Source organism: Thamnophis sirtalis, unplaced genomic scaffold, assembly GCF_051295495.1.
Source record: "Thamnophis sirtalis isolate CommonGarterSnake01/CBP01778 unplaced genomic scaffold, rThaSir2_p1.2 scaffold_5, whole genome shotgun sequence".
NCBI lineage: Eukaryota > Metazoa > Chordata > Lepidosauria > Squamata > Natricidae > Thamnophis > Thamnophis sirtalis.
This window is the reverse complement of record NW_028261385.1, coordinates 19,483,159-19,509,102: the sequence shown is the minus strand read 5'-3', so window position 1 is coordinate 19,509,102 and position 25,944 is coordinate 19,483,159. Positions and strand designations below refer to the sequence as shown.

The window sequence follows — 25,944 nt, the reverse complement described above, 5'->3', positions numbered from 1 at the left end:
CGTCATAAATACGTTGTCAAGCATCCGAATGTAAACCACACGGCCATGGGGATGCTGCAACGGTCAAAAGTGTGAAACATGGTCCAAAGTCACTGTTTTCAGTGCCGTTGTAACGTGGAACGGTCACTAAACGAGGAGTACTGGTATTAAAAAGAAAAGCCAAGAATGATCGCCGGCCAGTATTTTGCATTTCTCCCACCCAGATTCATTGACTCCACGGGCATCCTTTTCCCTTGCTCGGCTTCTTTTGCCCCCTCGGTCGGGGCTGCTTTTCCTGCGTTTCGCAGGATGTTGTCTCCCTGGAGAACACGGGAACCTCGGTCAACAAGACCCCCGGGAGCCTCACGTTTTCCACATCCTCTCAGCAGCCCCGCTCCCTCCGGGGAAGGGCGGAGCGACGCGGCCACGTCGGCCATGCAGGGCCGGCGGGCGGGCGGGCTTTGAAAAGCCGGCCTCCCTCCCTTCCCTTCTTTCTCCGCCTCTTCTGCCACATCCTCCGCCTCCGCCTCCGCCGCCGTCGCTGCTGGCGTCAGCCGAGGGAGTCCGCGCCGCCATATTGGAGGAGACACCGCCGAAGTCGCCCCCGCCGCCGCCGCTTTGAGTTGCCGCAACAGGCGGAACCGGCCCGCCCATCCCGTCTCTGGCCTGCCGGCGACGGCGGGCCTGCGCCCTGCCTGCGGGAACGGAGGGAGAAGGCCGCGGCCTCCCGGGGTTCCTGCCGCTTTCCTCCCGCCGAGCGGGGCCCTCAGGGGTCGCAGGCTCCGTTCTCTTGCCGCCGCCCCCGCCGCCGCGCGATGACTTCGCTGACCCAGCGCAGCTCGGGCCTGGTGCAACGCCGCACGGAGGCTTCGCGCAGCGCGGCCGACAAAGACCGGGGGGCCGGCGGCGGCAATGGCGGGGGCGGCGGCGGCGGCGGGCCGGAGGAGGAAGGCCGGCGAGACGAGCAGGGGGAAGAAGAGAAGGGGGACTCCAAGGAAACGCGGCTCACGCTCATGGAAGAGGTGTTGCTGCTGGGCCTCAAGGACCGGGAGGTGAGGGACGGCGAGCGGATTATGAGGGAACAAGGGGCGGGTGGGGAGGGGAGGGAGGTTGAAGAGGCCGTCGGGGTGGACATTCCCGGTACAGCGCCGTCCCGATGTGTTTGGACTAAAGCCTAGCTTCCGCAGCCGGCCTAGTTGGGAAGAATGGGTTTTGGAGTCTCCTGGAGCCTTAAATGGAGGGTGTGAGGGGGGTCTTGAGAGAGCCATTGAAGAGGCAAGAGATTGATATTGCAGGAGGAAAAGGAATCCTCACCCAGAGTTATTGGGGTAGTGAAGAGAAACCATTATAGGAGGATTACTGGTTTAGTCTAGCAAGTTATCTGGACTCTGGTAGCACTTTTCCAGGTTTTGTTTTACTTTTGGGGGGGCTGCAGCTCCTTCCTCTGATGTTCTACAGCAGTGGTCCCCAACCTTTTTGTCCGTGCCCCACCTAAGCATCTTTAAAATCCTGATCCCTCCCCCCCACATGCACATATAATTTTTACTTTATTCAAAAAGTGAACTCTGCTCACATGGAGGAAGCCTAAAAAGGCTGTTAACTTGGTTTAAACCAGGTTCCAATTGCCCCCATTAAAAATCTTTTTGCCCCCCTGTGGGGTATGAACCCCACGTTGGGAACCACTGCTCTGCAGTCTACACAGCCTCTAAGGAAGTCAGCTCACAAAAGCCTCTCTCTTTTAAATTTAAAAAAAGGTGCTACTTGTTTTTTCAGGGTAAAGGCTCAGGATTTAGAAGTCCATGGGCTCTTGAGTGTTTCAGTTTGCACAACACAGTTCATTGAACTGACCCAAGTTGTTTCCTCTTTTACACTTCATTGGGCCATAGATTGGTGAAGGGCAAGCAGTGCCACAAACTGGCCACATTTTAGCCATTAAGTTGTAGGAGCCCAGCTAACTTGAGTGCCAGTCTCCTTGCAAAGCTCTTCCCCTTCATTTTGCTTGTTAGAGCAAAATCCTTTAAGAGATGACTTAAAGAATTGAAGAATAATTACAATATAATGAATGTGTGTTTACATGTACAGGTATATGGGTATGCGTGTGGATGGATGGATGGATGGATGGATAGATAGATAGATAATAGATAGATTGTTTCTCCGAAAATAAGACCTTCCGGGATAATAAGCCCAATAGGGCTTTTGAGCACATGTGCTAAAATAAGCCCTCCCCCTAAAATAAGCCCTCCCCTCAAAATATTGCAACATAGCAGCAGCCATGGGGTGACCACGCTTGTTGCCAAACACTTATTTCGGGAAAACACAGAGAGATGGATGGATGAAAATCTAAGGAAATTAAAGAAATAATATGATAAAAAGGATGGAGCAGTTGATGCCATTTGAAGATCAGCTAGCAGGAAAATTCACATTCTTGTTCAAGCTTTTTTTTCAAGCAGCTATAATTGTCTGGAATAGAGAAAGCAATTTAGAAATGTATTTAAAGAGAGTTTACAATGGGAATAAATGTGTTTACCATTATATTGGGGAAGGGGTTCCCAGCTCTAAGCTTTGGAAATATACTGTAACAGAAAAATTCAACAAGGGCTCTAATTAGAAAGTATTTTAGCCTCAAATTTCCTCAGAAAAGTGTTTGCTTGTGTGTGCCTGAGGGAGAGGGGAAGAGAGAGAGAGAGAGAGATGATTATTTTATATGTTTTTTATTTTAGTTGTCTTCAGGGGTGGGTTTCAGGCGGTTCGCGGCGGTCCCCGCGAACCGGTTGGTCGGCAAACCCGGAAGTAAGTAACTTCTGGGAACGCCGAAGGATCCGCCCGCCTGCGTTTCTTACCCGGTTTTGACGAGTTCTGCGCTTCCACGCATGCGCAGAACGCATACAGTGCCTGCGCTATCCTTCAGGAGCAGCTGGAGCATCGCACAGGCGCTAGTATGCATGCGTGCACTGCGCGCGTGCACAAGGAGGACGCCGACCCCGTTCCAACCGAACCGGTTGGAACGGGGCGAGAAACCCACCCCTGGTTGTCTTCCACTATTCAAAATTAACACAGTTTTTGCTCTGACATGCTAGTACAAGCCATAACACTTGAGACAATAAATTCACTATTTGTATGTCCCTTTCTTACTCAGTCTCTTTTAATTGTATAGATCCCTTAGAATTGTGAGATAGAAGTTGGCACTTTGTTACACTAATGTAATTAGTGTGCCTAAGAAAAAGAACAGAACAGTTGGAAATTATATGAACAAACTTAATCATTAAACAATTAATTACATTGCTATTTAGATATGTAGAAAATGCCACAAACCTCATATGCTTTTCTTAGAAAGGAAAGTTTTATTAAGTATATTTACAATTTATTAAAGTTATATTTGAAAAAGCAAATCTGGAACCTGTTGCATTAAACCCAACTTAATAATAATGTCTTGTTGGTATCTTTATAATACATTTTTAATGGTACAAACTTCATGGATAAGAATCAACTTCTTGTGATGAGGTAGGGTGTAGGCTGCAGTCTTATGCTATGATATCATTTGTTGTTAGGAAATTCAATTCCACTTCAATAAAGGCAAACAGTATGTCTTGCCATGTCACCTTGATTTGAAGATGGTAAAGATTTCCAAATCTAAGCTGGAAAACTTAATTGTCTCCTCTGAGTTACAACTTTAACAATTGAATAGTGTTCTGTAGCTACCAAATAATAGTCCTGCTGGAAAGAGGCAGCCATGTTTGTCAGATAAGGTACAAATTGAAGATAAAGCATTATCTTCAAAGAGCTGTTACTGTCTTGCTTAAAAGATGACTGACTCAATAATTGTTGCTGCTTACAGATATCTCAAAAGATAGACAACTATAAACCAAGGGTATCCAAACTTGGGAACTTTAATAGTTGTGGACTTCAACTCCCAGAATTCTCCCCAGAATTCTGGGAGTTGAAATCCACAAGTCTTAAAGTTCCCAAGTTTGGACACGCCTGCTATAAACCATTGATACTCATCTGAATTTAGATCAAATTAATGTATGATAAAGCTGTACTCTTTTTATAGTTCTCATACGAGTATTCAATTTTATTTCTGATCTGTTGTTTTGCAAGACTAGCTGCAGTACCATTAACAACAAAGATTCACAAAAGCAGTCTTAGCTGCAGAGTTTTCATCCAGGTGTGATAGAAGGATTCCTGGTGTGAACCTTCGGTACCTATGATGAGTTTAGCAGTAATTCTGAATATGGAATCAGAATGTAATGTTGTTTGATTAAAACTTCTGATATAGTATATAGTATTGATGTAGTCATGCAAGATTTTAGATATACATCTAGTGGAATGGAGAACACTTTTTGTTCTTTTGTCAACTTTTGTGCAGGCAAGATAGTGTTTAACATTCTGCATTATATATATAAAGTTGTTATTACACTTTTGCCTTAAAATTAATTGCTTTGCAATTTAATATTGAATTACGTTTAATATGTAAAAGTAAAGGCTCCTTCTCTTTTCTCACAGTAAATAGTATTTATAAAGCACAGTTAAATATTCTGGAGTTCAGAATTTTAAAAGCATTTGTAAATGAAAATTTTCAATAGATACATATTAAAATACAGTTGGCCTCACTAAGCTCTCTTGGGATATAAATTTAATTATGTTTGAAGTCGCTATAGAAATTTTAACTTCCATAATGTAGAATAATCCTCAAATGGCTAATAGTAATGCAAGTAGTCGTTGACTTAGGACTGTAATTGATCTCAAAATTATAGTTGTATTTTGTTCCAGTTGTTAACAAGTCACCATGTGACTATATCCTCTTTTATAACTTTGCAGGAGTTGTTAAGTAAATGCTGCAATTAACATTAACATGTTTGCAGTTCCATTGTCCGCAATGTACATGGAAGTAAATGCCAGTCATGTGACTGCAGGACACTTGCAAACAGAACTAAATATGGGTCAGTTGCTGAGCACCCAAAATGCAATCATATGCCCTGGGACAAAGGGAATTGTGGAACTTAGAATCCAGGTCTTTGAGTAACCCTGAGGAGTCCATTGTAAATTTGAACATTTACTGAGCAGCTGATCATACGTTAAGGACTACTGTAATGAAAAATAAGTATCATTTAATTTATAGACTTAGTCAGCCATACACCCTTAAAACTATTGTCTATATGGTCACACACCTACCATAGGTGTGTGAAGTAACAAAATATTTTAAAGTCAGTGCTTGCATATAACCCAGAAAATAATAGAATAATCTTAATTTGCATTTAAGGCAAGCCAATCAGTATTACACTGATACTTAAATCACAGATGCTGGAAAGTAGAAACCGAATAACTCTGATGACTTGAAACATTTTGCTAGCACAACAGTCAAAAAAGATGTTATGTAAGATGGAAATGCTACCGTGGAAGTAGAATAGCATCTGGGCTAAGAGGAACATTTAGCTCTGTACAAAACCAATAGAATTTGCCAAAAAAAAAAAAACAGTGTTACAGCAAATGCCTTTTTCAGAAACTCTGCTATGACTCTACACAGATGGACAATACTGAAATCAGATTGATTATTAACTGCAAGCAAAGATAAAGAGGCTCTATTTAGTCAGCAGAAAGACTATGGCTCAGAATTATGAAACCCCCTCTTACAAAATTACAGCTAAAAAAATAAAGGCTAAGAAGATACAACTTCAGCAAATTATCAATTGAAGGTAAAGAATAGATTTAATAGATTAGACATGACACATAAGTACTTGAACAACTCTAAACTACAATTTAAAGCATAATTAAAAATGAAGCAAACAAAAATATGGGGGGGATGAGTAAAAATTGCTGTCTGGTGGAGTTTTGAAAACTGTTGCAAAAGAGACAATAAAATTTGTGTAAACTGAGTTTAAAAGAAAATCAACACAAGAGAAGAAGTTACATTTAAATATGCAATGTATAGTAATAAAAATAGCAATTGAAGAGGAAGTACAAGAAGTTTTAAAAAAGACTACAGAAATGAAAGAAAGCAAAAATTACTGGAAATGGTATAAAAGAATAGATATTAGTATATGGGAAAATTAATAAATGTGAAGTTTTATACACGGACTAAAACCAGACATTGATTGTAATTAGAAAATATTACTAGCATCAAAACTGATTTAATTGATGAAATACCAGGATATTTGTTTAAAATCCTACAGTATGATGCAGCTGAAGTGGTACTTGACGTTTTCGAGCATGTATGGAAAACAGTTGGAAAAGATAGATGTATATTCCAGTTACAAAAAAGGACAGCATAAAATGCTAATCCTTTATTGATTATATGTAGAGTTTTGATTCTTTCAATCATAACAAATTGTGGACCAGGCTTTTATTATATTTCATATAAAATTGAATTATTTCTTCTTGAAGTATGAAATATTCTCAATTTTCTCCATCATTACTAAAAAGCTATCAGTACTCATTTCTCTGTTAATGTTATTTCTCTGCACTAAATATTTTGTCTAGATGTGTCATAGCCTTTCCCCCACATAGAAAAATCTCCCAAATTGAAGAAAGGGATCTTAGGAAGATAAAAGCCTAGAATAAATTCAGTTTCTTCTCTGCCTATTTGTATTATGTGGATACTTCCTGCTGATATTATCTTAGTTTGTTAACATTAAGCAGCACAGCACAGTGACTTTTGTACTTGTTGATCTAATTTTTCTTCTAATTATTTATTCTAGCCCAGTATTATATGATATGCTTCCTGACTATCACAAGTGTGCAGATGCAATAGCTCAGTATACCCATTTTTATCACCTAAGTGGGGTTCAAAACAGAAGTAGTATTCAGCCCTCCCCTTCAGGACACACCTCCACTCAATCAGGACACAGCCAAGCTCCCACCCAATAAATAAATAAATATAAATATTATATATATAATAAATATATATATATATATATAATTTTATATTATATTATATTATATTATATATATATATTTAAAGTCACAACCCCTGGTATGCCCCAATTATGGGAGGAAGCTAACTGCTTCCATTATCTGTCCATCGGCTCATCATAAGAGACCATCCAGACAGAAACCCAATATTTTTACTGTTGCCTTTTTGTTACATTTGTGTTGTATTTTGTGCTGATAAATAAATAAAGGGAGACTTTATTTATTTATTATATATTATATATAATATATATTATATGTAATATATAATAAATAAATAAAGTCTCCCTAATTATATATAGATATAGATATTTAGATAGATAGATAGATAGATAGATAGATAGATAGATAGATGATAGATAGATAGATAGATAGATAGATAGATAGATAGATAGATAGATAGATAGATAGATAGATATAGATATAGATATAAAATATAGATATAAAAATCTGCAATAACATCTGTTGCATTTTACTATTTTGGCTTGTTTCTTTTTTACATATGCAAGAATATGTTTCTCATGTTGTAGCTTTATATTGGGTGTCAAACTCGATTTCATTGAGGACTGCATCAGGGTCGTGTTTGATCTCGAGGGGCCGGGGGGCATGGCCAGCTTGATGTCACTCGTGTTGGGGGCGCCTGGGTGGGGCTGGGGAACCCATTTTCGGCAACCACAGCCTCCTCCAGCACTCTGCCAACGAAACAGCTTGTGAGGGGTGCGCACAGTCCGCCTGAGCTCCGTTTTCAGTTACCCCGGCCTCCTACAACACATTGCCAGCCGCCCCAGGTTGTAGATCAGTACCTGGTTGGCCTGGGATGGGCCAAGGCACCGGTGGACAGTCCTTCGCTCTTTTCAGGGTGGTCCCGTGGGCCAAATCTAAGTTTGACACTCCTGTTTTATATTATAACATTTGTGTAGAAAAATGAAAGAGTAAATATAGTTTATTTTAGAGATGAATGATTTATGTAAAGGAATTTTTCCACCCCAATAGGTTATGATTATACCTACTTAAAGTAAAAGCATTTTTCTTGGTTTGTTTCAGATTAAAACTTGCCTTTAGATATCTTGGATATCTTCGGATATACAATTCAGTTTATTAATATTATTTCAATAGTGATGTGCTATTTGTTTCTAATACAAACAAATTCAGTTTTTTTTGTGCGTTAAAGCCATTTTGAGTTCAAAATATAAACGATCACTGTTATATTTAAGATAATTTAATATTGTTGGATGTTACTGTCATGTCAGTAGATGAAAAGTTGAAATGCTTGTTCCCAAATTCAGGACTCAATATTTGTATGTACATGTTGTATCAAAGTGAAGCTTCTAATGTCTTGTCAGTTCACAGCAGGAAGTAGGACTAAAATTAGAAGATGAAACTTTGTAACATATTAATAAGTACAGGTAGCATTCCGGTTACAACAGCATTTGGGGCTGGGATTTCTGAAGCCAAGTGATGTCATGAATGATTGTAAAGTTTGATGATCGTAAAGTCTATGTGCTTATCAAGAGCAGTCCTTCCACTCCTGGCTGCCATTGTAATCCTCGAACTGTGCAGGTTGCTAAATGGGAAGAGGTGGGAGTCCCAGGCATGTAGTGAAGAGGTAAATGTGGGTGGTGCAGGAGGGTCTTTCAGGCAGACACTATGGGGCTGAAGGGATGCTGTGAGCAGGTGCTAGGAGGTACAGGTAGACTGACTAGGGCCTCAGGTGAGTGCTAGGCAGCATGAACTGGTGAGGGGGGCACTGAAGGCAGGCACGCACTAAGGCAGTGATGGCCAACCTTTTTGTCCTTGCATGCCAAAATCTTGCGTGTATGACAACGTATGTGCCCACACCCATAATGCAATACACCCCTCCCTCCTGTGCATGCACACACAACCCCCCCCTGTGGTTCCCTGTCAGCCTTTCATGTGTGCGATCCCCCCACCCCTTTTTGGGCCTAGTAGGCCTCCCTGAAGCCTCCTCCAAAAATGGGCTGCGGGGGGGGAGCACCCCCTGTGCATATGCGTGCAACCTTCCCCCCCCCCTGCATGTGCGCGCGTTTCCCTCATGCATGACAGAGATACAAAAATCAGGCACGCCTGGTGGAACTGGGCTGGGCAACGGCTCGCATGTCCGCAGAGAGGGCTCCACGTGCCAACTGTGGCACATTTGCCATAGGTTCACCATCATGGCACTAAAGAGTGCAGATAACCACTAGCAAATGCAGATTAGAAGTTGTTACAGAGAGTACATATTGTAGTAGGTCTCCTCAGGAGAAAAAGTGGTGAAAGCAATTTACAACCTTCCCTGCTGGCTTCCCTATTGGTTGTTGTGGAAAAGTCGCAGGGAAAGTTGCAAATGGTGATCAGGTGACTGAGGGATACTGAAACCTGTCAAAAATGGGTACCAGTTGCCGGGCACCCAAATCCTGAGCACATGGGCCATGGGGCTATGCAACAGATGGAAATTTGAGTACTAAATACCACTTGTTCAGTGCTGTTGTAACTTTGCTGAACAAGTGGTTGTAACCCGAGGACTGCCTGTAGTGTGTTTGCTTTCAGAACTATGGCCAAAAAAACCCCTCCCAATTGATTATGCAATTTGTTATGTATTTCCCGTGTGTTGTAGAATTCTAAGTTTGCTTAAAATTAGTCTTAAAAGTTATAAAAATACTTGTGGCATTATTGAGTCAGATCCTTTTTTTTCCCTTCCGGTTTCTTCTGATTCTGAGAAAGAAAATTCTGTCATCAATCCAGATGGCTGCTGTTCTGCATGCTTAACAAATATTAAATACTTAGGTTTCTTTCATTTCTGTATGAATGATATGAATTAATAGGTACATTTATTTTATGAACCAGTTTATCCCTTGCTGTGTTAATTCGTGGTCCAATTATCTGAGAGGAAATTACCTGATTGGGCTTATTTCCATATCACGTTTACAGGAGAGCACTGTAAGTCACCGACCATAGGAAGAAACAAATTAAGTGGAATTCCTGGGTCTCATTATTTATCTTCTGTGTGTGCGTGTGTGCACATGTGTGTGTATACCTACCTACCTCTCGGTTTCCCCTACTTTTATGTTCAAATATTAGATTTTAAAATGTGGTATGAAACATCTAACAGCAAATCATCTACAGTTACAGACTTGTGGCTTTATATTTTTTAGACATTTAGATTTTTTTATACCTTTTTGTATTGTATTACAATTGTATTGTGATTCGTAAGCAAATTAGGTGATTTATAACTTTATTCACATTGTAATTGGGCCTTTGCTCAACTTAATGTTGCTTGGCACCTATGCCCTTTTTCAGAGAGCTCTTAGCTTACTCACACACACACTGGTCACCTTCCATCTAGATCAGGGGTGTCAAACTCATAGCCCGCGGCCCTAATGCGTCATGCTCTGACCACGCCCATGCCTGGTTTAGCGGAAGGAGGAAAAGTCAAGATACGTCACGTGATGACACCTTGATGAAGCGAGTTTGACACCCCTGATCTAGACTATTGTAATGCACTCTTCATGGAGCCACCCTTGAAAAGTATCCAGAAGCTTCAGCTGGTACAGAATGCGGCCACACAAGCAATCTTGGGCACCCCAAGGACAATGCATGTAACACCTCTGTTGCATCTGCTGCATTTGCTTCTGCCCCCAATTCAAGGTGCTGGCTATGACTTTTAAAGCCCTACCATCTTTGCCCCATTACATTCGCCTGTCCCATTCGGTGAGGAAGGAAAGGTACGGTATGTTGCAGGCCCCCCCCTTTAAAGAATTTGCCTGGTGGGATCTAGAAAGGAGCCTTCTCTGCCCATGATCCCACCTTTTGGATCCACCCATGCTCTTCGCCACCCATCATGGATCCGCCCCCTCGACCCCCTATCCAGATGCGAGTTCTGAGGAGGAGGAGGAGGAGTTTGAGTCTGCAGAGGAAAGTTTGGAGCTGAGTATTGGTCAGGGTCGGGACTCAGAGAATGCCAGCCTGATGGAGTGATTTCTAAACGTGATATGCAATATAATCCAGTTAATAGAAGAGATGTACATATGTTTATTATTGAAGCATTCTTTTGAAAATATATGAGCAAGTATTAAAGTTCATAGTTTTCCAGAGTTATTTTATTAGTGCTTAAAGAAAGACTATTTATATTTAATATTTTCCATTCCATTTCTTTTTAATGCCTCAGAACCAAAATAGCTTTGAATGTTCTTAATTAAAACTAATGATAATTTTATTTGGTAAGTAAGTAAAGATTGGTGTCCTAATTTTATTTTTTCAATTCCTTTTGTCTGGATTCGCCTTTATTTAGAAGAAAGGGCTTCCTCCATTTGTGGAAGAGCCTGCGATTTTTTATATTCATTACAAGTTGGAGTAACTTTTCAGAAGCAGAGAAATTGGTGCAGGTGAATTATGACAATTATCTTGTCTCTTCTTTTAGCAGTTACAGGCTAAATATGATTAGACCAGTGTTTCCCAACCTTGGCAACTTGAAGATATCTGGACTTCAACTCCCAGAATTCCCCAGCCAGCATTTGCTGGGGAGTTTAAGTCCAGACATTTTCAAGTTACCAAAGTTGGGAAGCACTGGCTTGGACATATGTTTTACACAAATATAAATATTTATAAAGCTTTCTTAATAGTTATATAATGAATAACTATGAATGGAGATATCAAAACTGCATTTTCAGTTCCAAATTAGAGAAAAGAAAAGGCTTTTTCAGCAGTATTTCTCTAATATAAAGATAATGTAGAACAAGCTAGGAAAAAAGGGGAGAAAAGTGGAAACATTTGTTATATAAGGGAGTAAGAAAATTATCTAGAACTTGTTGATGAGATTATCCTTTTTACTGTTTAATAATCTGTTTAGTTAATTTGAAACTTTAATAGAATTTGTATGCCGCCCACTCCCTAGGGACTCTTTATGGGTACACATACATGCGTGGAAACCTCAATATACAAGTAATTGTGGCAAGAGTGGACTTTGTATGTATCACAGTCCCAACTTAAGAACATTCCTGTAAAATTCTCAACTCTCCAAATCCCGCCCTCATAATGGAAAGAAAAATGGAAGAAAATACTTCTTCATTAGTATTTAATTTATTTTTGTTGCAACTATTTTGTTGTATTAGAAAACAACAGAATTTTTTATCTTGGGGTTGTATATTTGTACTTATTCTTGTAATGCATTTACAAAAAAAAAAATCAGTTATACATTTTCTCCCCTTTAGGGTTATACATCGTTTTGGAATGATTGCATTTCATCTGGGCTCCGTGGTTGCATGTTAATTGAATTGGCACTGAGGGGGCGTCTTCAGCTTGAAGCATTTGGAATGAGACGTAAAAGTTTACTATCTAGAAAGGTAAGAGCAGTAAAGTAAACCTCTGTACTTATCTAAAATCTTTTCCCCTTACATTTTTACATATGGTAATATTTATGAATCTAGATATTTATATCAGCATTTCTAAAGACACTGCAAGAAGGCTGATGGCTAATCAACAAGTTCGGTACTTTTAATTTGCATAGCTCAAAAATTTGGGCAATCTTATAAAAGTACTTAGCATATGAAATTTGTTAAATCCAAGGTCTAGTTAGGGAATGAATCACTCAGTGTTGCTCTTTCAGTTTGATTTTATTGGCATTATATAAAGACAGTCCCCCTCCCCCCCCTTCTTCCTGGAGAGATTTTGTGAAAAACACTCACTTCATTCTCTACCACAAATCTGGTTGCATGGGCAAACTGCTCTGTCAATATAACATTTGAATCACCTATGTGAAAAGCAGGTTTCAAAAAATTCCACACTACTCCACTGTTCAGAATTAAGCTTTGCACAGCAGACATATTTCTTATGTACAGCTGTGCTTAGTTGTGATTAATTTTAAATGTATTTCTTTCTCCTTTACAGAACACAGAAAATTCATAGATTTGCCAAAAATGCAGGAATGTTCCTTGAAATTCAACAGCTGTACAGTCATAGCTTAGATGTACTTTTCTTTTTTTATTTTGATACTATATCCAAGGAAGACTTTATGTTTAGACAATACAGCAAATAACTTGGTTCAGAGATAACAGAGTAGAAACCTGTGGCCTTTAAATTACACCTTTCTAGATGCCTAATTATTGGCTGTGCTAGTTGGGCCTGTTGTACTTTAGCAATACTTTGGTTTCTAAAAGATTAAGTCTTTACAGTCGTTTAGTATTTATGGGTTTCAACCTAGTGTTTGTTATATGAACTTTTAATTGCAGTTAGAGATTATTTTAAATTAACTATTTCCGGAAAGTTGCAAAGTACTTACTAATCTAGCAGCTCTTAATATTGTATTAAACTAGGAATGGGAAATTTGATGGAAGTGGAGTATAAACGTTTGAAAACTTCTTTTTCAAAAATAAGTCCTTAGTTGGAAAAGGTTGGGCAAGAATATAATCTTAAGATTTTATTTATTTTTTTACTTTTTCACTTTGGGGGAACTTTTAAAGAACTGTTCTAGGTGCATTAATTGCACCCATGATATAATTCATAATTTATTCTAATTTTTCCAGTAGCCAAAATATTGGTTATAAGATGGGCAGCTATGTAAATCTTTTAAATAAAACAAATGAATATTTGTGTCTGATGCCAACATTTAAGGAAATTTTTGGACTGCCAGTCGCTCACCGTTAAAAACAATTTGTTTTAATTGTGATTTTAATTAACCATTGCCTTAGCGATCGAGTTTACATGTAACAAAAGTATAAAGCAGGTGTTTACACAGTATAATCAAACAATGGACAGCTATATTACAGGACTTTTCCATTATCTGTATCAGTGGTGAAATTAAATTTTTTTACTACCAGTTCTGTGGGCATGGCTTGGTGGGCGTGGCAGGGGAAGGATACTGCAAAATCTCCATTCCCACCCCACTCTGAGGCCAGCCAGAGGTGGTATTTGCCAGTTCTCGGAGCTACTCAATGTTTCCGCTACCAGTTCTCCAGAATCTGCAGAATTTCACCCCTGATCTGTATGTTACCTTTAAAATGGGCGTCCAACTTTGATGTTGAGCTTATAAGAATTATTGTAGTGTTTAAATTCAGTTACTGTTCTCATTCCTTCTTTCTTTTTAACACCCAGTAGTGTTTGAAGTACCTGCAGTGTTGACTGCTTTTGGTCTGATAGTTCAAAGTTCCACCTTAAACAGTTATTCCACTCTTCTCCAAAACAACCTGTCGTTCTGGGATCCTCAGTGGATCTGCCTCCTCCTTGGTTATCATTTACATCTGTAATCATTCATCTTTTCATGTAGACTTTCCTTGTAATGTTTGTAATGTTTCTTTCTGGCCTTAACCTACTTCCTTTATATTGAGTCTCGCATCTATTTTTCCACTTTCCTTGTAAGCATTTACAAATATTCTATTCATATTTGGGTTTATTTAGTCTGACCTGAATCTGTTCTGGTATGCCCAGGAGGAAAAGTGATTCTGCAGTGGACAATAATTGTTTTAATTATAAATTGTTGAGGGACCTCAATAGTCAGCAGTATTTTTAATTAAACTAAATGCCATGCATTTTCATTAGAGTTGTAATTCTCTAGAAGTGTGTTAAATACACCATCCTTGAAGCAGGTCTCTCTCAGCTGCTGCAATTCTATTTTGTTCCAACCTCAGAACAAAGTTTGATCATTTTAAGTGTTTCACCTTGAGGATTGCAGTTAAACTTTTGTGTTGAAGCTTTAAAAAAAACATATACAAATATAGTAGTTTTGTTTTTTCTAATCAAACTTCAGTGTCTGTTCTAATCCTGATGTATGTTTAATGTATTCTAAAATACTCCCCTCACTTAATTTGGAGCTAGTTGTTTAAGTGCCTGCTAAATAGCAGCCCAAGATTGTGAGCTCACTTACCTCGGTGGCTCTGGAATAAAGAACAAAATACTTGTTTTGCATTCTCTGTTTTTTTCCCTATAGCTGGAATGCTTAAAATATTTTGAATTTTATTTAGCTGGAATGCGGTCTCAAAAATCTTCAGGTATTATTGCTTTGGTTTTGAGTTTGAAGCTAAATGTTTTGTTTGGTGGGTACTTTTTCATATATCATGCATTCCATTCATGCCCTCCGTTTTATAATCCCTCAATAGTTCCAGCTGATGTTGCAGTTTGCTTTTTAAATCTCTCTGCTTGTATCCATTTTTTTGTATCCAAAAGCCCCCCCCCCCCTTTGTAGTGAGAGTACACCTTCTTGTACTGAGGGCGAAGATAAGTTCTTCCTTTCTCCGTATTTGCCATCCTGAGAAATACTCTGCCTATATCATTTGCTGCTTTTTAGAAGTTTAACTGGACTTTTAAGTGAGATTATAGAATGTGAAATTAACAACTGATCAGATACAACAGGGGTGTCAAACTCATGTCATCTTGGCAGCGTCATGTGACGTATCACAACTCCCCCCTCTTTGCTAAACCAGGCATTGGCATGGCCAGCACGTGATGCACCCAACCAGCTGGCCGCGAGTTTGACAACCCTGAGATACAAGATATTTTCTTTATTTAGGAAGAAAGATTGGCCCCAGCAAGAATGTTTATGAGCTCTATTGGGATCTCTTTGATCCTATTCACCCTGTTGGAACTGTACATCCTCTATATTTGGTGTAATAGTATGAGAATGAGAATTATAAGAATGAAAATTACCTTAGAAGACAGGAGGAAAAGCTGTAGAATTGATAGGACAACCATTATGCAAAAGGTATTGCACTCTACAGAAGGGGGGAGGCAGCATCTTAGAAAAGACTGCTCCTCTCCCCCATTTTTTGGGAAGTGTTGGTAATCATGATTGGTGCTTCTTTTATGGACTACCTCAAACAGTTGACACTTGTCTAATATCAAACGGAGAGTGGATTTGGCATTGAACAGATTAAGCAAGAGCCATTATCCATAGTTGCTTTTCATTCTCTTTCCAATTACTTACATATTCCTTTTAAGATCCATACAATTGTTTTTTGCATTTATCAGTAATGTTCTCTGCTTTTTTAAAATCTGCGCTGACTAGATAGCAGTGGCTTTAATTGCTTTGCTTCCTGACACCTTTTTTTGTTTGATCAACGCAGGGATATATCTGAAAGACTCATACTGAGTTTAATTATCCTAACCATTCCTTCCTGTGTCTCTGCATTGACATGGATTTCTGTTTCTCTGTGATTGTTAATACCACCCTCTAGTAATCTGGAATAATTATTCTTCATTTAAATTCTTCATATGATCTACAGAATTGTGTCATGAATTTCATAGCTCGCAGAAGATACCGAGTTTTGATTGTGAAAAGTGAAAAGACACTTGTCACAGCCTGCAGTGTTTAACCCTTTAATTGTAAAAAGCCATATGGTGTTTAGCCATGTTCTCTGTACTTGATGTTAAGAAATTAAAATTTGAGGTGCTCATTTTATCTATCGTATTTCCAATCAGGTGATCTGCAAATCAGATGCTCCTACAGGGGATGTTCTACTTGACGAAGCTTTGAAGCACATTAAAGAGACTCAGCCTCCAGAAACAGTGCAAAACTGGATAGAACTGCTTAGTGGTAAGAAATTTCTGTGAAAAATTAACCTCTGAATGCTTTCAAATTTCTTTGAGCTGCCATTAATTACATACTAGTGTTTAACGCACAATTTTTCAAATTGTGATCTTTTGTTGGGCCATTATAATGTGTTAAATCAGTAGTGTTAATCTTCTGAGATTTGGGGGGTAATCATTTAAAATTCCCCACAATACGATAATCCAGTAAGAAATATGCACTGCTCTGATGGGAGTTTTATTAGGAATGTAATGCTGTGTTCCTAATACTATGGCAGTTTGGATTAGCTTTGCTCACCTGACTTGGTTAATCACTTTTTAGCTTTCAAACTATTTGAATTAGCAGATGCTCTCTTGTTTTCCACAATTTTGATTGTGTACTTTGATATAGTATCATTTTTTTTCATGCTTAGAAATTACTGTATTTTTCATAGTATAAGACACACCTGAGTATAAGACCCACCAAGATTTTGAAGAGGCAGATTTTTTAAAAAGGTTTTGCACTCTGCAGACCTCCCAAAAACAGCCCATTTTTCGTCAAAAAAGGGCATGCATAGCCTTTAGGAGGCTTGTAGAGTACTCCTGAGGGCTTGGGGGGGGGGGGGGCAAAAACAAGCAAAAAACTGCCTTTTTGTGAAAAACGGGCCATTTTTTTGCTCATTTTTGCCCCCCCCCCTTCCCTCCCTATTTTTTGTCAAAAGAAGGGCATGCATAACCTTTAGGAGGCTTATAGAGTGCTCCTGGGGGCTGGGGGGACAAAAACGAGCAACAAATGGCCTGTTTTTCACTCATTTCTGCCCTCCTCAGCCCCCAGGAGCACTGTGGAAGCCTCCTAAAGGCTATGCACAGCCATTTTGGTGAAGGGGCGGGCCAAAAATGCTGTATTCAGTGTATTAGACACACCCAGATTTTCACCTTCTGTTTTGAGGGGAAAAGATGCGTCTTATACTCTGAAAAATACTGTAGCTATTGGGATATTATTTTTGAATCTGGTATTTTTTAGTTTCGTGAACAGAGATAGAATTCAGAAAGGAATTATAGGAATCCAGTTCAGATTGAAGAATGTCATCATGGAATTTGATAGAATTGTTCCTACAGCTCACATACAATATTCATTATTATCCTAATTTTCCAAAAAGCAAGATGAAGAAAAACAATAGTTAATTTGAAGAAAGATCCCATCTACAAACTATGTTTTCCTACCTTTAATAGTTCCCATAACCTCATTATGGAAATCAGGACTTCCTGTTTCCATCTTTATCCTTTAATTAATTTTTTAAAAAGTTTTATCTTTGTCTAACCTGATTCAGAGAAAACATAATAACAAAAATTAAATATTTAAAAAGATAAATTTATTACTAAGGAAAAAGAACAAGTAGAAATAAAACTATATAGAGGTAAGAACAAGTTTAAGAACAAGTTCAGTTCCCAAGATTGTCCTTTAAGTCGAATTTGTATGTAAGCTGGAATAATATTATTGTATAACGTTGTATAAGTAGAATTGTGTAATGAACCTTAAACCAAACATACTTAACCTGGCACATGCTATATTCCGGTTATATTGGTATATGCTCGATTAATTCCTAATAAGTGAGAGATACCAGGTTAGAAATCCAAATTAGAGATGCACCAGTCAATACAGGCCAGAGTTCTCTTTCTTCTAAATTACTTCCAAAGACAACCCTCTCTTTTAATTTAATACCTGTTCAGGCTGTTGCATTCACGCAGAATTCCTGGTATTGTGCATTTCTAATAAAAAGAAAGGATTTCTATTATTGAATTATAATTTTTAAATTATAGTTTTCTTTGCCTCTTGAAAATGAAAACCTTATTATGCTTGGGGCTAATATGTTTTCCCCCTCTATCAAGTAATAACATGCTGCTATTTTAAAAAAAAAAAAAATTAATCCCAGTTCCAAATATGTAGTTTAGTCATATACTATAATAGAACATTTTAATCTACTTCTGCTTCATAGTTCAGTGCAACATGGCTTCCAATTTTGTTTTTCTTCAGTCTGCTTATTAACTTTCTCCACCTTAAGTATCTTTCACAAGCAGCATAATGTTTATTCATAGTTCCAGTGAAATCAGGGGAGTTAATCCCTTGTAAATAGTAGACTTAAGTCTTAATGACATGTGTCTTTATTATTTCTTTTTATCCTTGCTGTGCGCTAAGAGGAAGGAAAAACCAGTGTTGAACATGAGACAAATGCAGAGCTTTTCTTGCTAGTATAATAAACAATGTTTTCACGGTTTCCAGAAATATGTTTTGAATAGGGATTCAGAAAGCAGAATAAGCCTTAGAAGAGCTTCTGACTGAGGTTCCTTTCTTTTCAGTCCTCCAAACTGTAAATATTGGCTAACATTGATTACTCTGTTAATATTCATCAGGTATATTAAATGCTTGAGGGAAAGCACATTAAAATGCTATTTATATGCATATTGATGTAATTTTGGTTGGTTAAGTAACTGAAAGCAGAAAAATAACACATCACTGTTGTTTGTGGAGTGGTTGTTGGCCAAAAAAAACCAATTTGGAAAAGAAGCAGGAAGCTGCCTTAGATTGTAAGGCTCCAGCTTTGACTGTTGGAGTCATATATAGTTTTGTGATGGTTTCTAACACAGATGGTTTCAACTACTCTGTTGGCTTTCCAACCTGCTTATTTCTGTTTGTGTTGAAATTACAACTTCCAGAATCCCCAAATCAGCATGGTTTGCAGCACAAATGGAAGGGGGAGCTAGATGGAGAAAACTATTTTATACATTGTTATATTTTCCCCATAAGCACATTATTTAAAAACTGCACTTCCAAAGTTTCGCAAGTTGTATATTAAATATTTCCACAAGTATGCCAAAAATAGATTTGTAACTTACAGGTAGTCTTTGCTTAACAACGTAATGGGAACTGGCAATTACAGTCGTGAAGTGTGACATTAGATGACTGTGCAATTTACATCAGCAATTGCAGCATTTCTGGTTGTAGTGTTAAGCGAAATCTGTGCAGCATCATGTAATTAAGTGCCACTTGTAACTTCCTGCTAGCTTCCCCATTGAGTTTGTTTGTCAGACGCTGACAATGATGATCACAAATGATGATCATGTGACCATAGGACACTGCAACAGCCACAATGTCAAGGATCTATTGTAAGTCTTTTCATATAGTGCCATTGTAACTTTGAATGGCACTGAACAAGATGTCTTTAACTATATTTGTATTTCTTTGTAAGTAATAAACTCCCAGCCATAACGTGTAAAGTACATTCTTTCGATAGAATGCAATACTACTTCTTCCAAGGTGATAAGATTTACATCTTTGTGTATTCACCCTTGAATGAGTTCCAGCCTAGCCTCCTTGGACCTTTTAGTTTGGGAGCAATAATTTGTTTTAAATTATTGGTATTCAGCATGTTCAGTCATGTGAGGAGGAGGCCCTGCTTCTAATCCCAAGTACCACAATCTCAAAGTTTTGAAAAAAAAATGCATTAAAATCTCCTCCTCACTCTAAGATACAATAGAGCTTCAGATTACTTTGATTGCATTGTGAACTCATTCATAAGGAAAGTTGCAAAATATTCATACGTCTGCAAAGAACTCTGATATATGAACACATGGTAAAATAATTGTCAACTTAGAAGTAACTTGCCGTATTTTTCGGAGTATAAGACGCGCCAAGATTTTGATGAGGCAAATTAAAAAAAATAGTTTTTGCACTCTGCAGACCTCCCAAAATTGTCAAAAAAAAGGGCATGCATAGCCTTTAGGAGGCTTGTAGAGTGCTCCTGTGGCCTGGGGGGGGGGGGAACGAGCAAAAAACAGGCCGTTTTTTGTCAAAAAAGGGCATGCATAGCCTTTAGGAGGCTTATAGAGTGCTCCTGGGGACTGGGAGGGGGGCAAAAATGAACAAAAAATGGCCCATTTTTTGCTTGTTTTAGCCCTTCCCAGCCCCCCAGGAGCACTCTGGAAGCCTCTTAAAGGCTATGCACAGCAATTTTTGCAAAGGGGTTAGGGTTTCAGAAGGCCAAAAATGCTGTATTCAGTGTATAAGACGTACCCAGGGAAAAAGTTATGGTAACTTCTTCAGAATTCATTGTAGTTTGAGGGTTTGATCACAAGGTGTCACCAATATACCAAGAAAAATAATTAATTAAATGGTCACCCAAAAGAAAGGTCCCCTCCCCTTTCATACTTGTTTGATAAGACTTTAAGAGTGAAATCTATGTATTTTCATGATATTTTGAGGGTCCTGTAAATATTTTATTAATAAGATAGGCAGTAGACTATGCCTACAGTAGACTTTTAAGCAGATTCAGGAAATACCTGAGAAAAGTAATGAACTAGCAATAGCAATAGCAGTAGACTTATATACCGCTTCATAGGCCTTTCAGGCCTCTCTAAGCGGTTTACAGAGAGTCAGCATATTGCCCCCAACAATCTGGGTCCTCATTTTACCCACCTCGGAAGGATGGAAGGCTGAGTCAACCCTGAGCCGGTGAGATTTGAACCGCTGACCTGCTGATCTAGCAGTAGCCTGCAGTGCTGCATTTAACCACTGCACCACCTTGGCTCAGACCGGGTATCAATATATAGTTTTAACTAATGGTCACGTTATTCAAGAACCAACTTTTAAAAAAGAATCCAGTAAATGCAGTTATCTGCAAAATACTTGAAGAGAGAAGGGCATCGCTTTCTCTTTTTCTCTTACTGAATTTTAAATGTCAGTTACCTTTACAGGTAGCCCTTGTCTTATAACAGTTCATTTAGTGACCATTCAGAGTTACAATGGCACTGGAAAAAAATGATGTATGAGCTTTTTTGACACTTAACAATTGTTGCAGCATCTCCATAGTTAAATGATCAAAATTCAGATGCTTGACAACTGACTCAGATTTATGACGGTTGCAGTGTTCCTGGGTCATGTGATCCCCTTTTGCACACTTCTGACAGACAAAGTCAACAGGGAAGCCAGAGTCACTTAACAACGGTGTTACTAACTTAACACCGACAGTGATTCACTCAACAACTGTGGCAAGAAGGGTTGTGAAATGGGACAAAATTCACGTAACAAAGGTTTCACTTAGCAACAAAAATATTGGGCTTAATTGTGGTCATAAGTTGAGGACTATCTGTACTTGTTGGGCTTAATTGTGGTCATAAGTTGAGGACTATCTGTACTTGTTGGGCTTAATTGTGGTCATAAGTTGAGGACTATCTGTACTTTCTTTAGGGTAAGGACAAGGCTTGCTCATTAATTTGGTTTATCTTCTAGTAGAAAGTTTCATATTTTATACCCTACCCCCCAAAAAATGAATGTGACCTCATCCACTAGAATATTTTTGAGGTTCACTTGGTCAGAGGTTCAGAGAGGGAGATTCTGCTTCTAGAGCAGGGGTGTTAAACCCGTGGCCTGTGGGCCGGATGCGTCATGTGCTAGCCCCACCTCTGCCCGGTTTAGTGAAGGGGAAGGGGTTGTGTGATCCAGAGGTGCTGAGTACATCATTATGAAACAAATCATTAAATCTTATCAGAGTGGGGTGGAAACCCATGTTATATTTTTGGGGTGATGATGTTACCAAAATATCTGCTAAATGTTTATGAGCCTTTTTTCTGTTTTTTTTTTTTTTTTTCCTTTCCAGGTGAGACATGGAATCCATTAAAATTACATTACCAGTTAAGAAACGTCCGCGAACGGTTAGCCAAAAACCTAGTTGAAAAGGGGGTTTTGACTACGGAGAAACAGAACTTTCTCCTCTTTGACATGACCACGCACCCCCTCACCAACAACAACATTAAGCAGCGCCTCATCAAGAAAGTTCAAGAAGCTGTGCTTGACCGATGGGTGAACGACCCCCACCGCATGGACAAGCGCTTGCTGGCTCTCATTTACTTAGCCCACGCGTCGGACGTCCTGGAGAACGCTTTTGCCCCCCTTCTGGATGAGCAGTATGACCTTGCCACAAAGAGGGTGCGGCAGCTCCTGGATTTAGACCCTGAAGTCGAATGTACGAAGGCCAACACAAATGAGGTTCTGTGGGCTGTTGTAGCAGCCTTCACGAAATAAGTACAATCAGACTGCTTAAACACTTCCCCCCCTCCCATTTCATATAAATCGGTTAATCTTCCCTCGATGATTCATATTTTCTGTCATCCGTACCTCCCCTATTGTGATGAAAATCGGCTCCTGTTCATAAGAATGGTAGGTAATATGTTCTGGGTCCCCATGCATACACACAGCCCGGCTGCTCCCCCCTCCCCCGTGTGTGTCTACTACAGGATTCCGCTGGTGCAAGAAAGCTACTTCCTGTTCTTAAACTGGTGGGCTTGTCATATTGTCATTCTGTTTTATATCCAATTTAAGTTACTTTAGATTTCTATTGTGTAACTTCCTTTTCTTCCTCCGGAATGCTGTTGTACAAAGAGAAACCACTTCCCAGGAGAGAAGCAAGAACCTAGTTTCCAGCGGATTTAGCCCTATAATGTACCTCCGCAGCAGAGCATTATGGACTAAAATCATAGAAGGATTTTGACATCCCAAAGTTGAGCTACATTGAAATCTGGAGAAAGTGGTTTTTGCAGGCACCGTTAAACCATGAACCATTTATGTGGGAAACTCATGCAGAACCAGCTTAGCTGAATGAATCTGAGATAAGCATCAAAGCAATACTTGGTGAAATATATGTTCTTTTTTTATTGAAGTTTGGATGTCATTCTAAAACCTGGAATATCCCAAGATGGACTCAGTAAAGTTTGCATATTGCTGTCCCGTGAAAAACGATATTAACTTTATGCTTTGGGTCCATCCGTCCCCCTTGCAAAAATAACACACTTGAAATCTCAGATTAGTACAGAAAGGTCCAGTTGTTTCACAAAAAGCTTTTATGATGGGATACATTCCAATGTAGCCTGTACATAGTAAGAATTGTATATTAACACACAAGCACATTAAAAAGATTTTAGTAAAATTCCAAATGTCAGTGGATGGTACACCTGGCATTCCATTTATTTGCTTTTTTCAGCTGCTGCCTTCCTTTCTCTCTCTCTCTCCCCCCCCCCCCCCCCCCCCCGTTTTGGGAAGCTGGGCCTCCTATAATTGAGTGAGTGAACATGTGTGATTCTTTTCTGAACCTGCTTGGGCTTTGTGCCATCCGGGCACAATCTGCCTATGCATTGCCTTGATAGTATTTGTAGTATGATAAAACTACGTTATTATGATTTTTTTTCAAAAATCTTATTTTCAGAAGAGGCTTGTGACCAGTAAAATTCTTTGTGCAGTTTTCAGTTTTAGTTTATTCACAACCTAATACCGTACTATGTCTCATGTCATTAATCTACTTAACACTTCAAAAAAAAAAATCAGCTGTCAATCTTAGCAAGTATTGCATGTAAATTGTTAGCAGGTGAATACTACAGTTAAACCAATTAAGAGTTCTGTAGTAGGACACTCTACTATGTTTTAATTTTTATATACAATTATGCTGATTAGCACATTATTGTAAAATATATAAACTGGCTTTTTAAAGTTTATTACCTCTTTACTGTTGCTTGTCCTTGCTTCACAATGTAAATATGATTTCAACAGATTAAAAACTGGCTTTCCCCTCCCCTTTTTGGTTCAAATAACAGAACACATTAATAGTGGGGCTGGTATCTAGAGGTTTTTCTTTTAACACTGAAAACAGAGAATACTAAATGACGCATATAACTGTAGTTGAAAGTAAAGGGAATTCCCAATCTGTATACTAGCTTTTTACCTATGGTAAATAAACCTATGATCTTGAAAGTGCCTGAAACAGAGCAAGCATATAATTTTGTATTTTGTGTTCTTAATTCTGATTATACAGTGATCTGTCCTAACGTAGTGTTGGAAACAACTGTAACCCTTCAGAGTCTGGGGATTTCTTGCAAACGAAGAATGGATGCCTCAGCTTTTCATCTTGCAAGGATGAAACTTGTCTCTGATTCGATCAATTTCTTCTAACTGTCCAGCTTGATAAATAGAAATCTTCTTTTTAATCTGAAATTTTCTATCACCGTTCTTAGCAATAAGAAGTCACCTAAGTTTTCTGGAGTGATTCTTTAATTGAACCAGAAGGTGGCGTCTCTTCCTTCCGCAAATATTATGGTACAAGAAGCTGACAGTTGTAGACTGTACTAGAGGATTGAATTCCTAGCATCTAAAAAAGAGGGATTAGAATCCAATGTTGTGAAATGTTTTCATTTGTTCTACAATCTCGACTTCATTGAGGGCGGCATCAGGATTGTGTTTGTCTTTTGGAGGTGCAGAGGGGGGCATGGCAGGGGTGGGCATGACCAGCTTGCTGTTACTAATGCTGGGAGCACCTGTGGTTGCCGGGGGGGGGGACTGGAGGTGATCCTTCTGCAGTCCTCTGCCAATGAAAAGGGAGCTCAGGAGGGCCGCACGCGCCCCTCCCAAGCTCTCTCTTTGCTGGCAGAGGCAATGTTCCCTCTAATTTTTTTTCAGTGTGAGCAGAAAAGTATAGTGTTTCATGCCTGAGCACCTGAATATTTTTCACAGATGTCACCTAAGACAACAACAAAATCAGTATTATTTGAAACTCAAAGTTAATGTTTATTCAAGGTACCTGCTTAATTAAAAGTGTTATATAATATCAGTATCACTTAACAACGCTCCTGCTTAGCAACCAAAATGTTGGCTCAGAAAGTCTGACATTTGAAGCACGCAAGTCTTAAAGCTATTGTTGCAAGATCCTTGCACCCATAACCCTTTAGGGAAAAAATCCCAGGGGTCTTCAAACCTGACAGCTTTAAGACTTGTGGACTTGAACTCCCAGAGTTCCTCCTCCAGTCATGTTGACGTCATCTGCGTGGATCTGCTCCATCTTCAGTTTTTTTCACAGGGGGCAGGGCTGCAGTTGAAGATGCCGACGAGCCCCCGCCACTTCTAGGATAACTGCTGCCTCCTCCTCCTCCTCCAACAGCACCACCACATTTGCTGCCCAGCGCTGCAGCTGAGGTGAAGCCGCCAAAGCATGGCAGCGGCAGCAGTGCTTCCCCCTCCGCTCGGAGCACCTCAGCTGGGCTCTGGGTACCCCTGTCACCGCCTCCACCTCCGCCGCCTTCCTATTAGCTCCCATAGCCTCATGGCTCCTCAAAAGCACGGCAGAGGAGGAAGGGGGAGAGATAACGCGGGGACCAGCTCAGGTGCTCTGCGTGGAGGAGGCACCGCTGCCATGGGCGGGGGCGCCAGCGGGAGCTTTGGCAGCTTCACCTCAGCTGCAGCGCTGGGCAGCAAATGTGGTGCTGTTGGAGGAGGAGGAGGCGGCAGCAGATATTCTGGTGGTGGCGGGGGCTTTGGGGATTCATTTCAGGCACAGCGCCGGGCTAGGATTGGCCGCCCACAAAGGACCTCCCCGGGCTTGCTTTGCTGAACATGGGGTGACTGATGCTAGTTTGAGCGGCTGCGGCCAGCACAAACTACCGTCAGTCGATTCGTGCTCATCAAAATAAGTCTGGGGAGGTCCTTTGCGGGTGGCCAGTTCTAGCCGCCTGCAAAGGACTTCCCCACAT

General features: G+C 39.6%; 1 protein-coding gene across 1 annotated transcript; it reads left to right on the top strand.

The window, feature by feature from the left end:
• Window positions 1–519: 519 nt before the first annotated feature.
• Window positions 520–24,178, top strand: GOLPH3 (golgi phosphoprotein 3). The gene is made up of 4 exons (XM_087715381.1): window positions 520–1,031; window positions 12,093–12,224; window positions 16,291–16,405; window positions 22,032–24,178. The coding sequence occupies exons 1-4, from the start codon at window positions 795–797 to the stop codon at window positions 22,454–22,456; spliced, it is 909 nt and encodes a 302-aa protein (XP_087571507.1). The 5' UTR covers window positions 520–794; the 3' UTR covers window positions 22,457–24,178.
• The last annotated feature ends 1,766 nt before the right edge of the window (window positions 24,179–25,944 follow it).

Excerpts from the sequence above, each read along its gene's own strand:
- GOLPH3 (XM_087715381.1), top strand. The coding sequence starts at position 795 with ATGACTTCGCTGACCCAGCGCAGCTCGGGCCTGGTGCAACGCCGCACG. Across the intron at positions 12,225-16,290 it reads AAAGTTTACTATCTAGAAAG|GTGATCTGCAAATCAGATGC; the intron begins GTAAGAGCAGTA and ends ATTTCCAATCAG. Across the intron at positions 16,406-22,031 it reads CTGGATAGAACTGCTTAGTG|GTGAGACATGGAATCCATTA; the intron begins GTAAGAAATTTC and ends TTTCCTTTCCAG.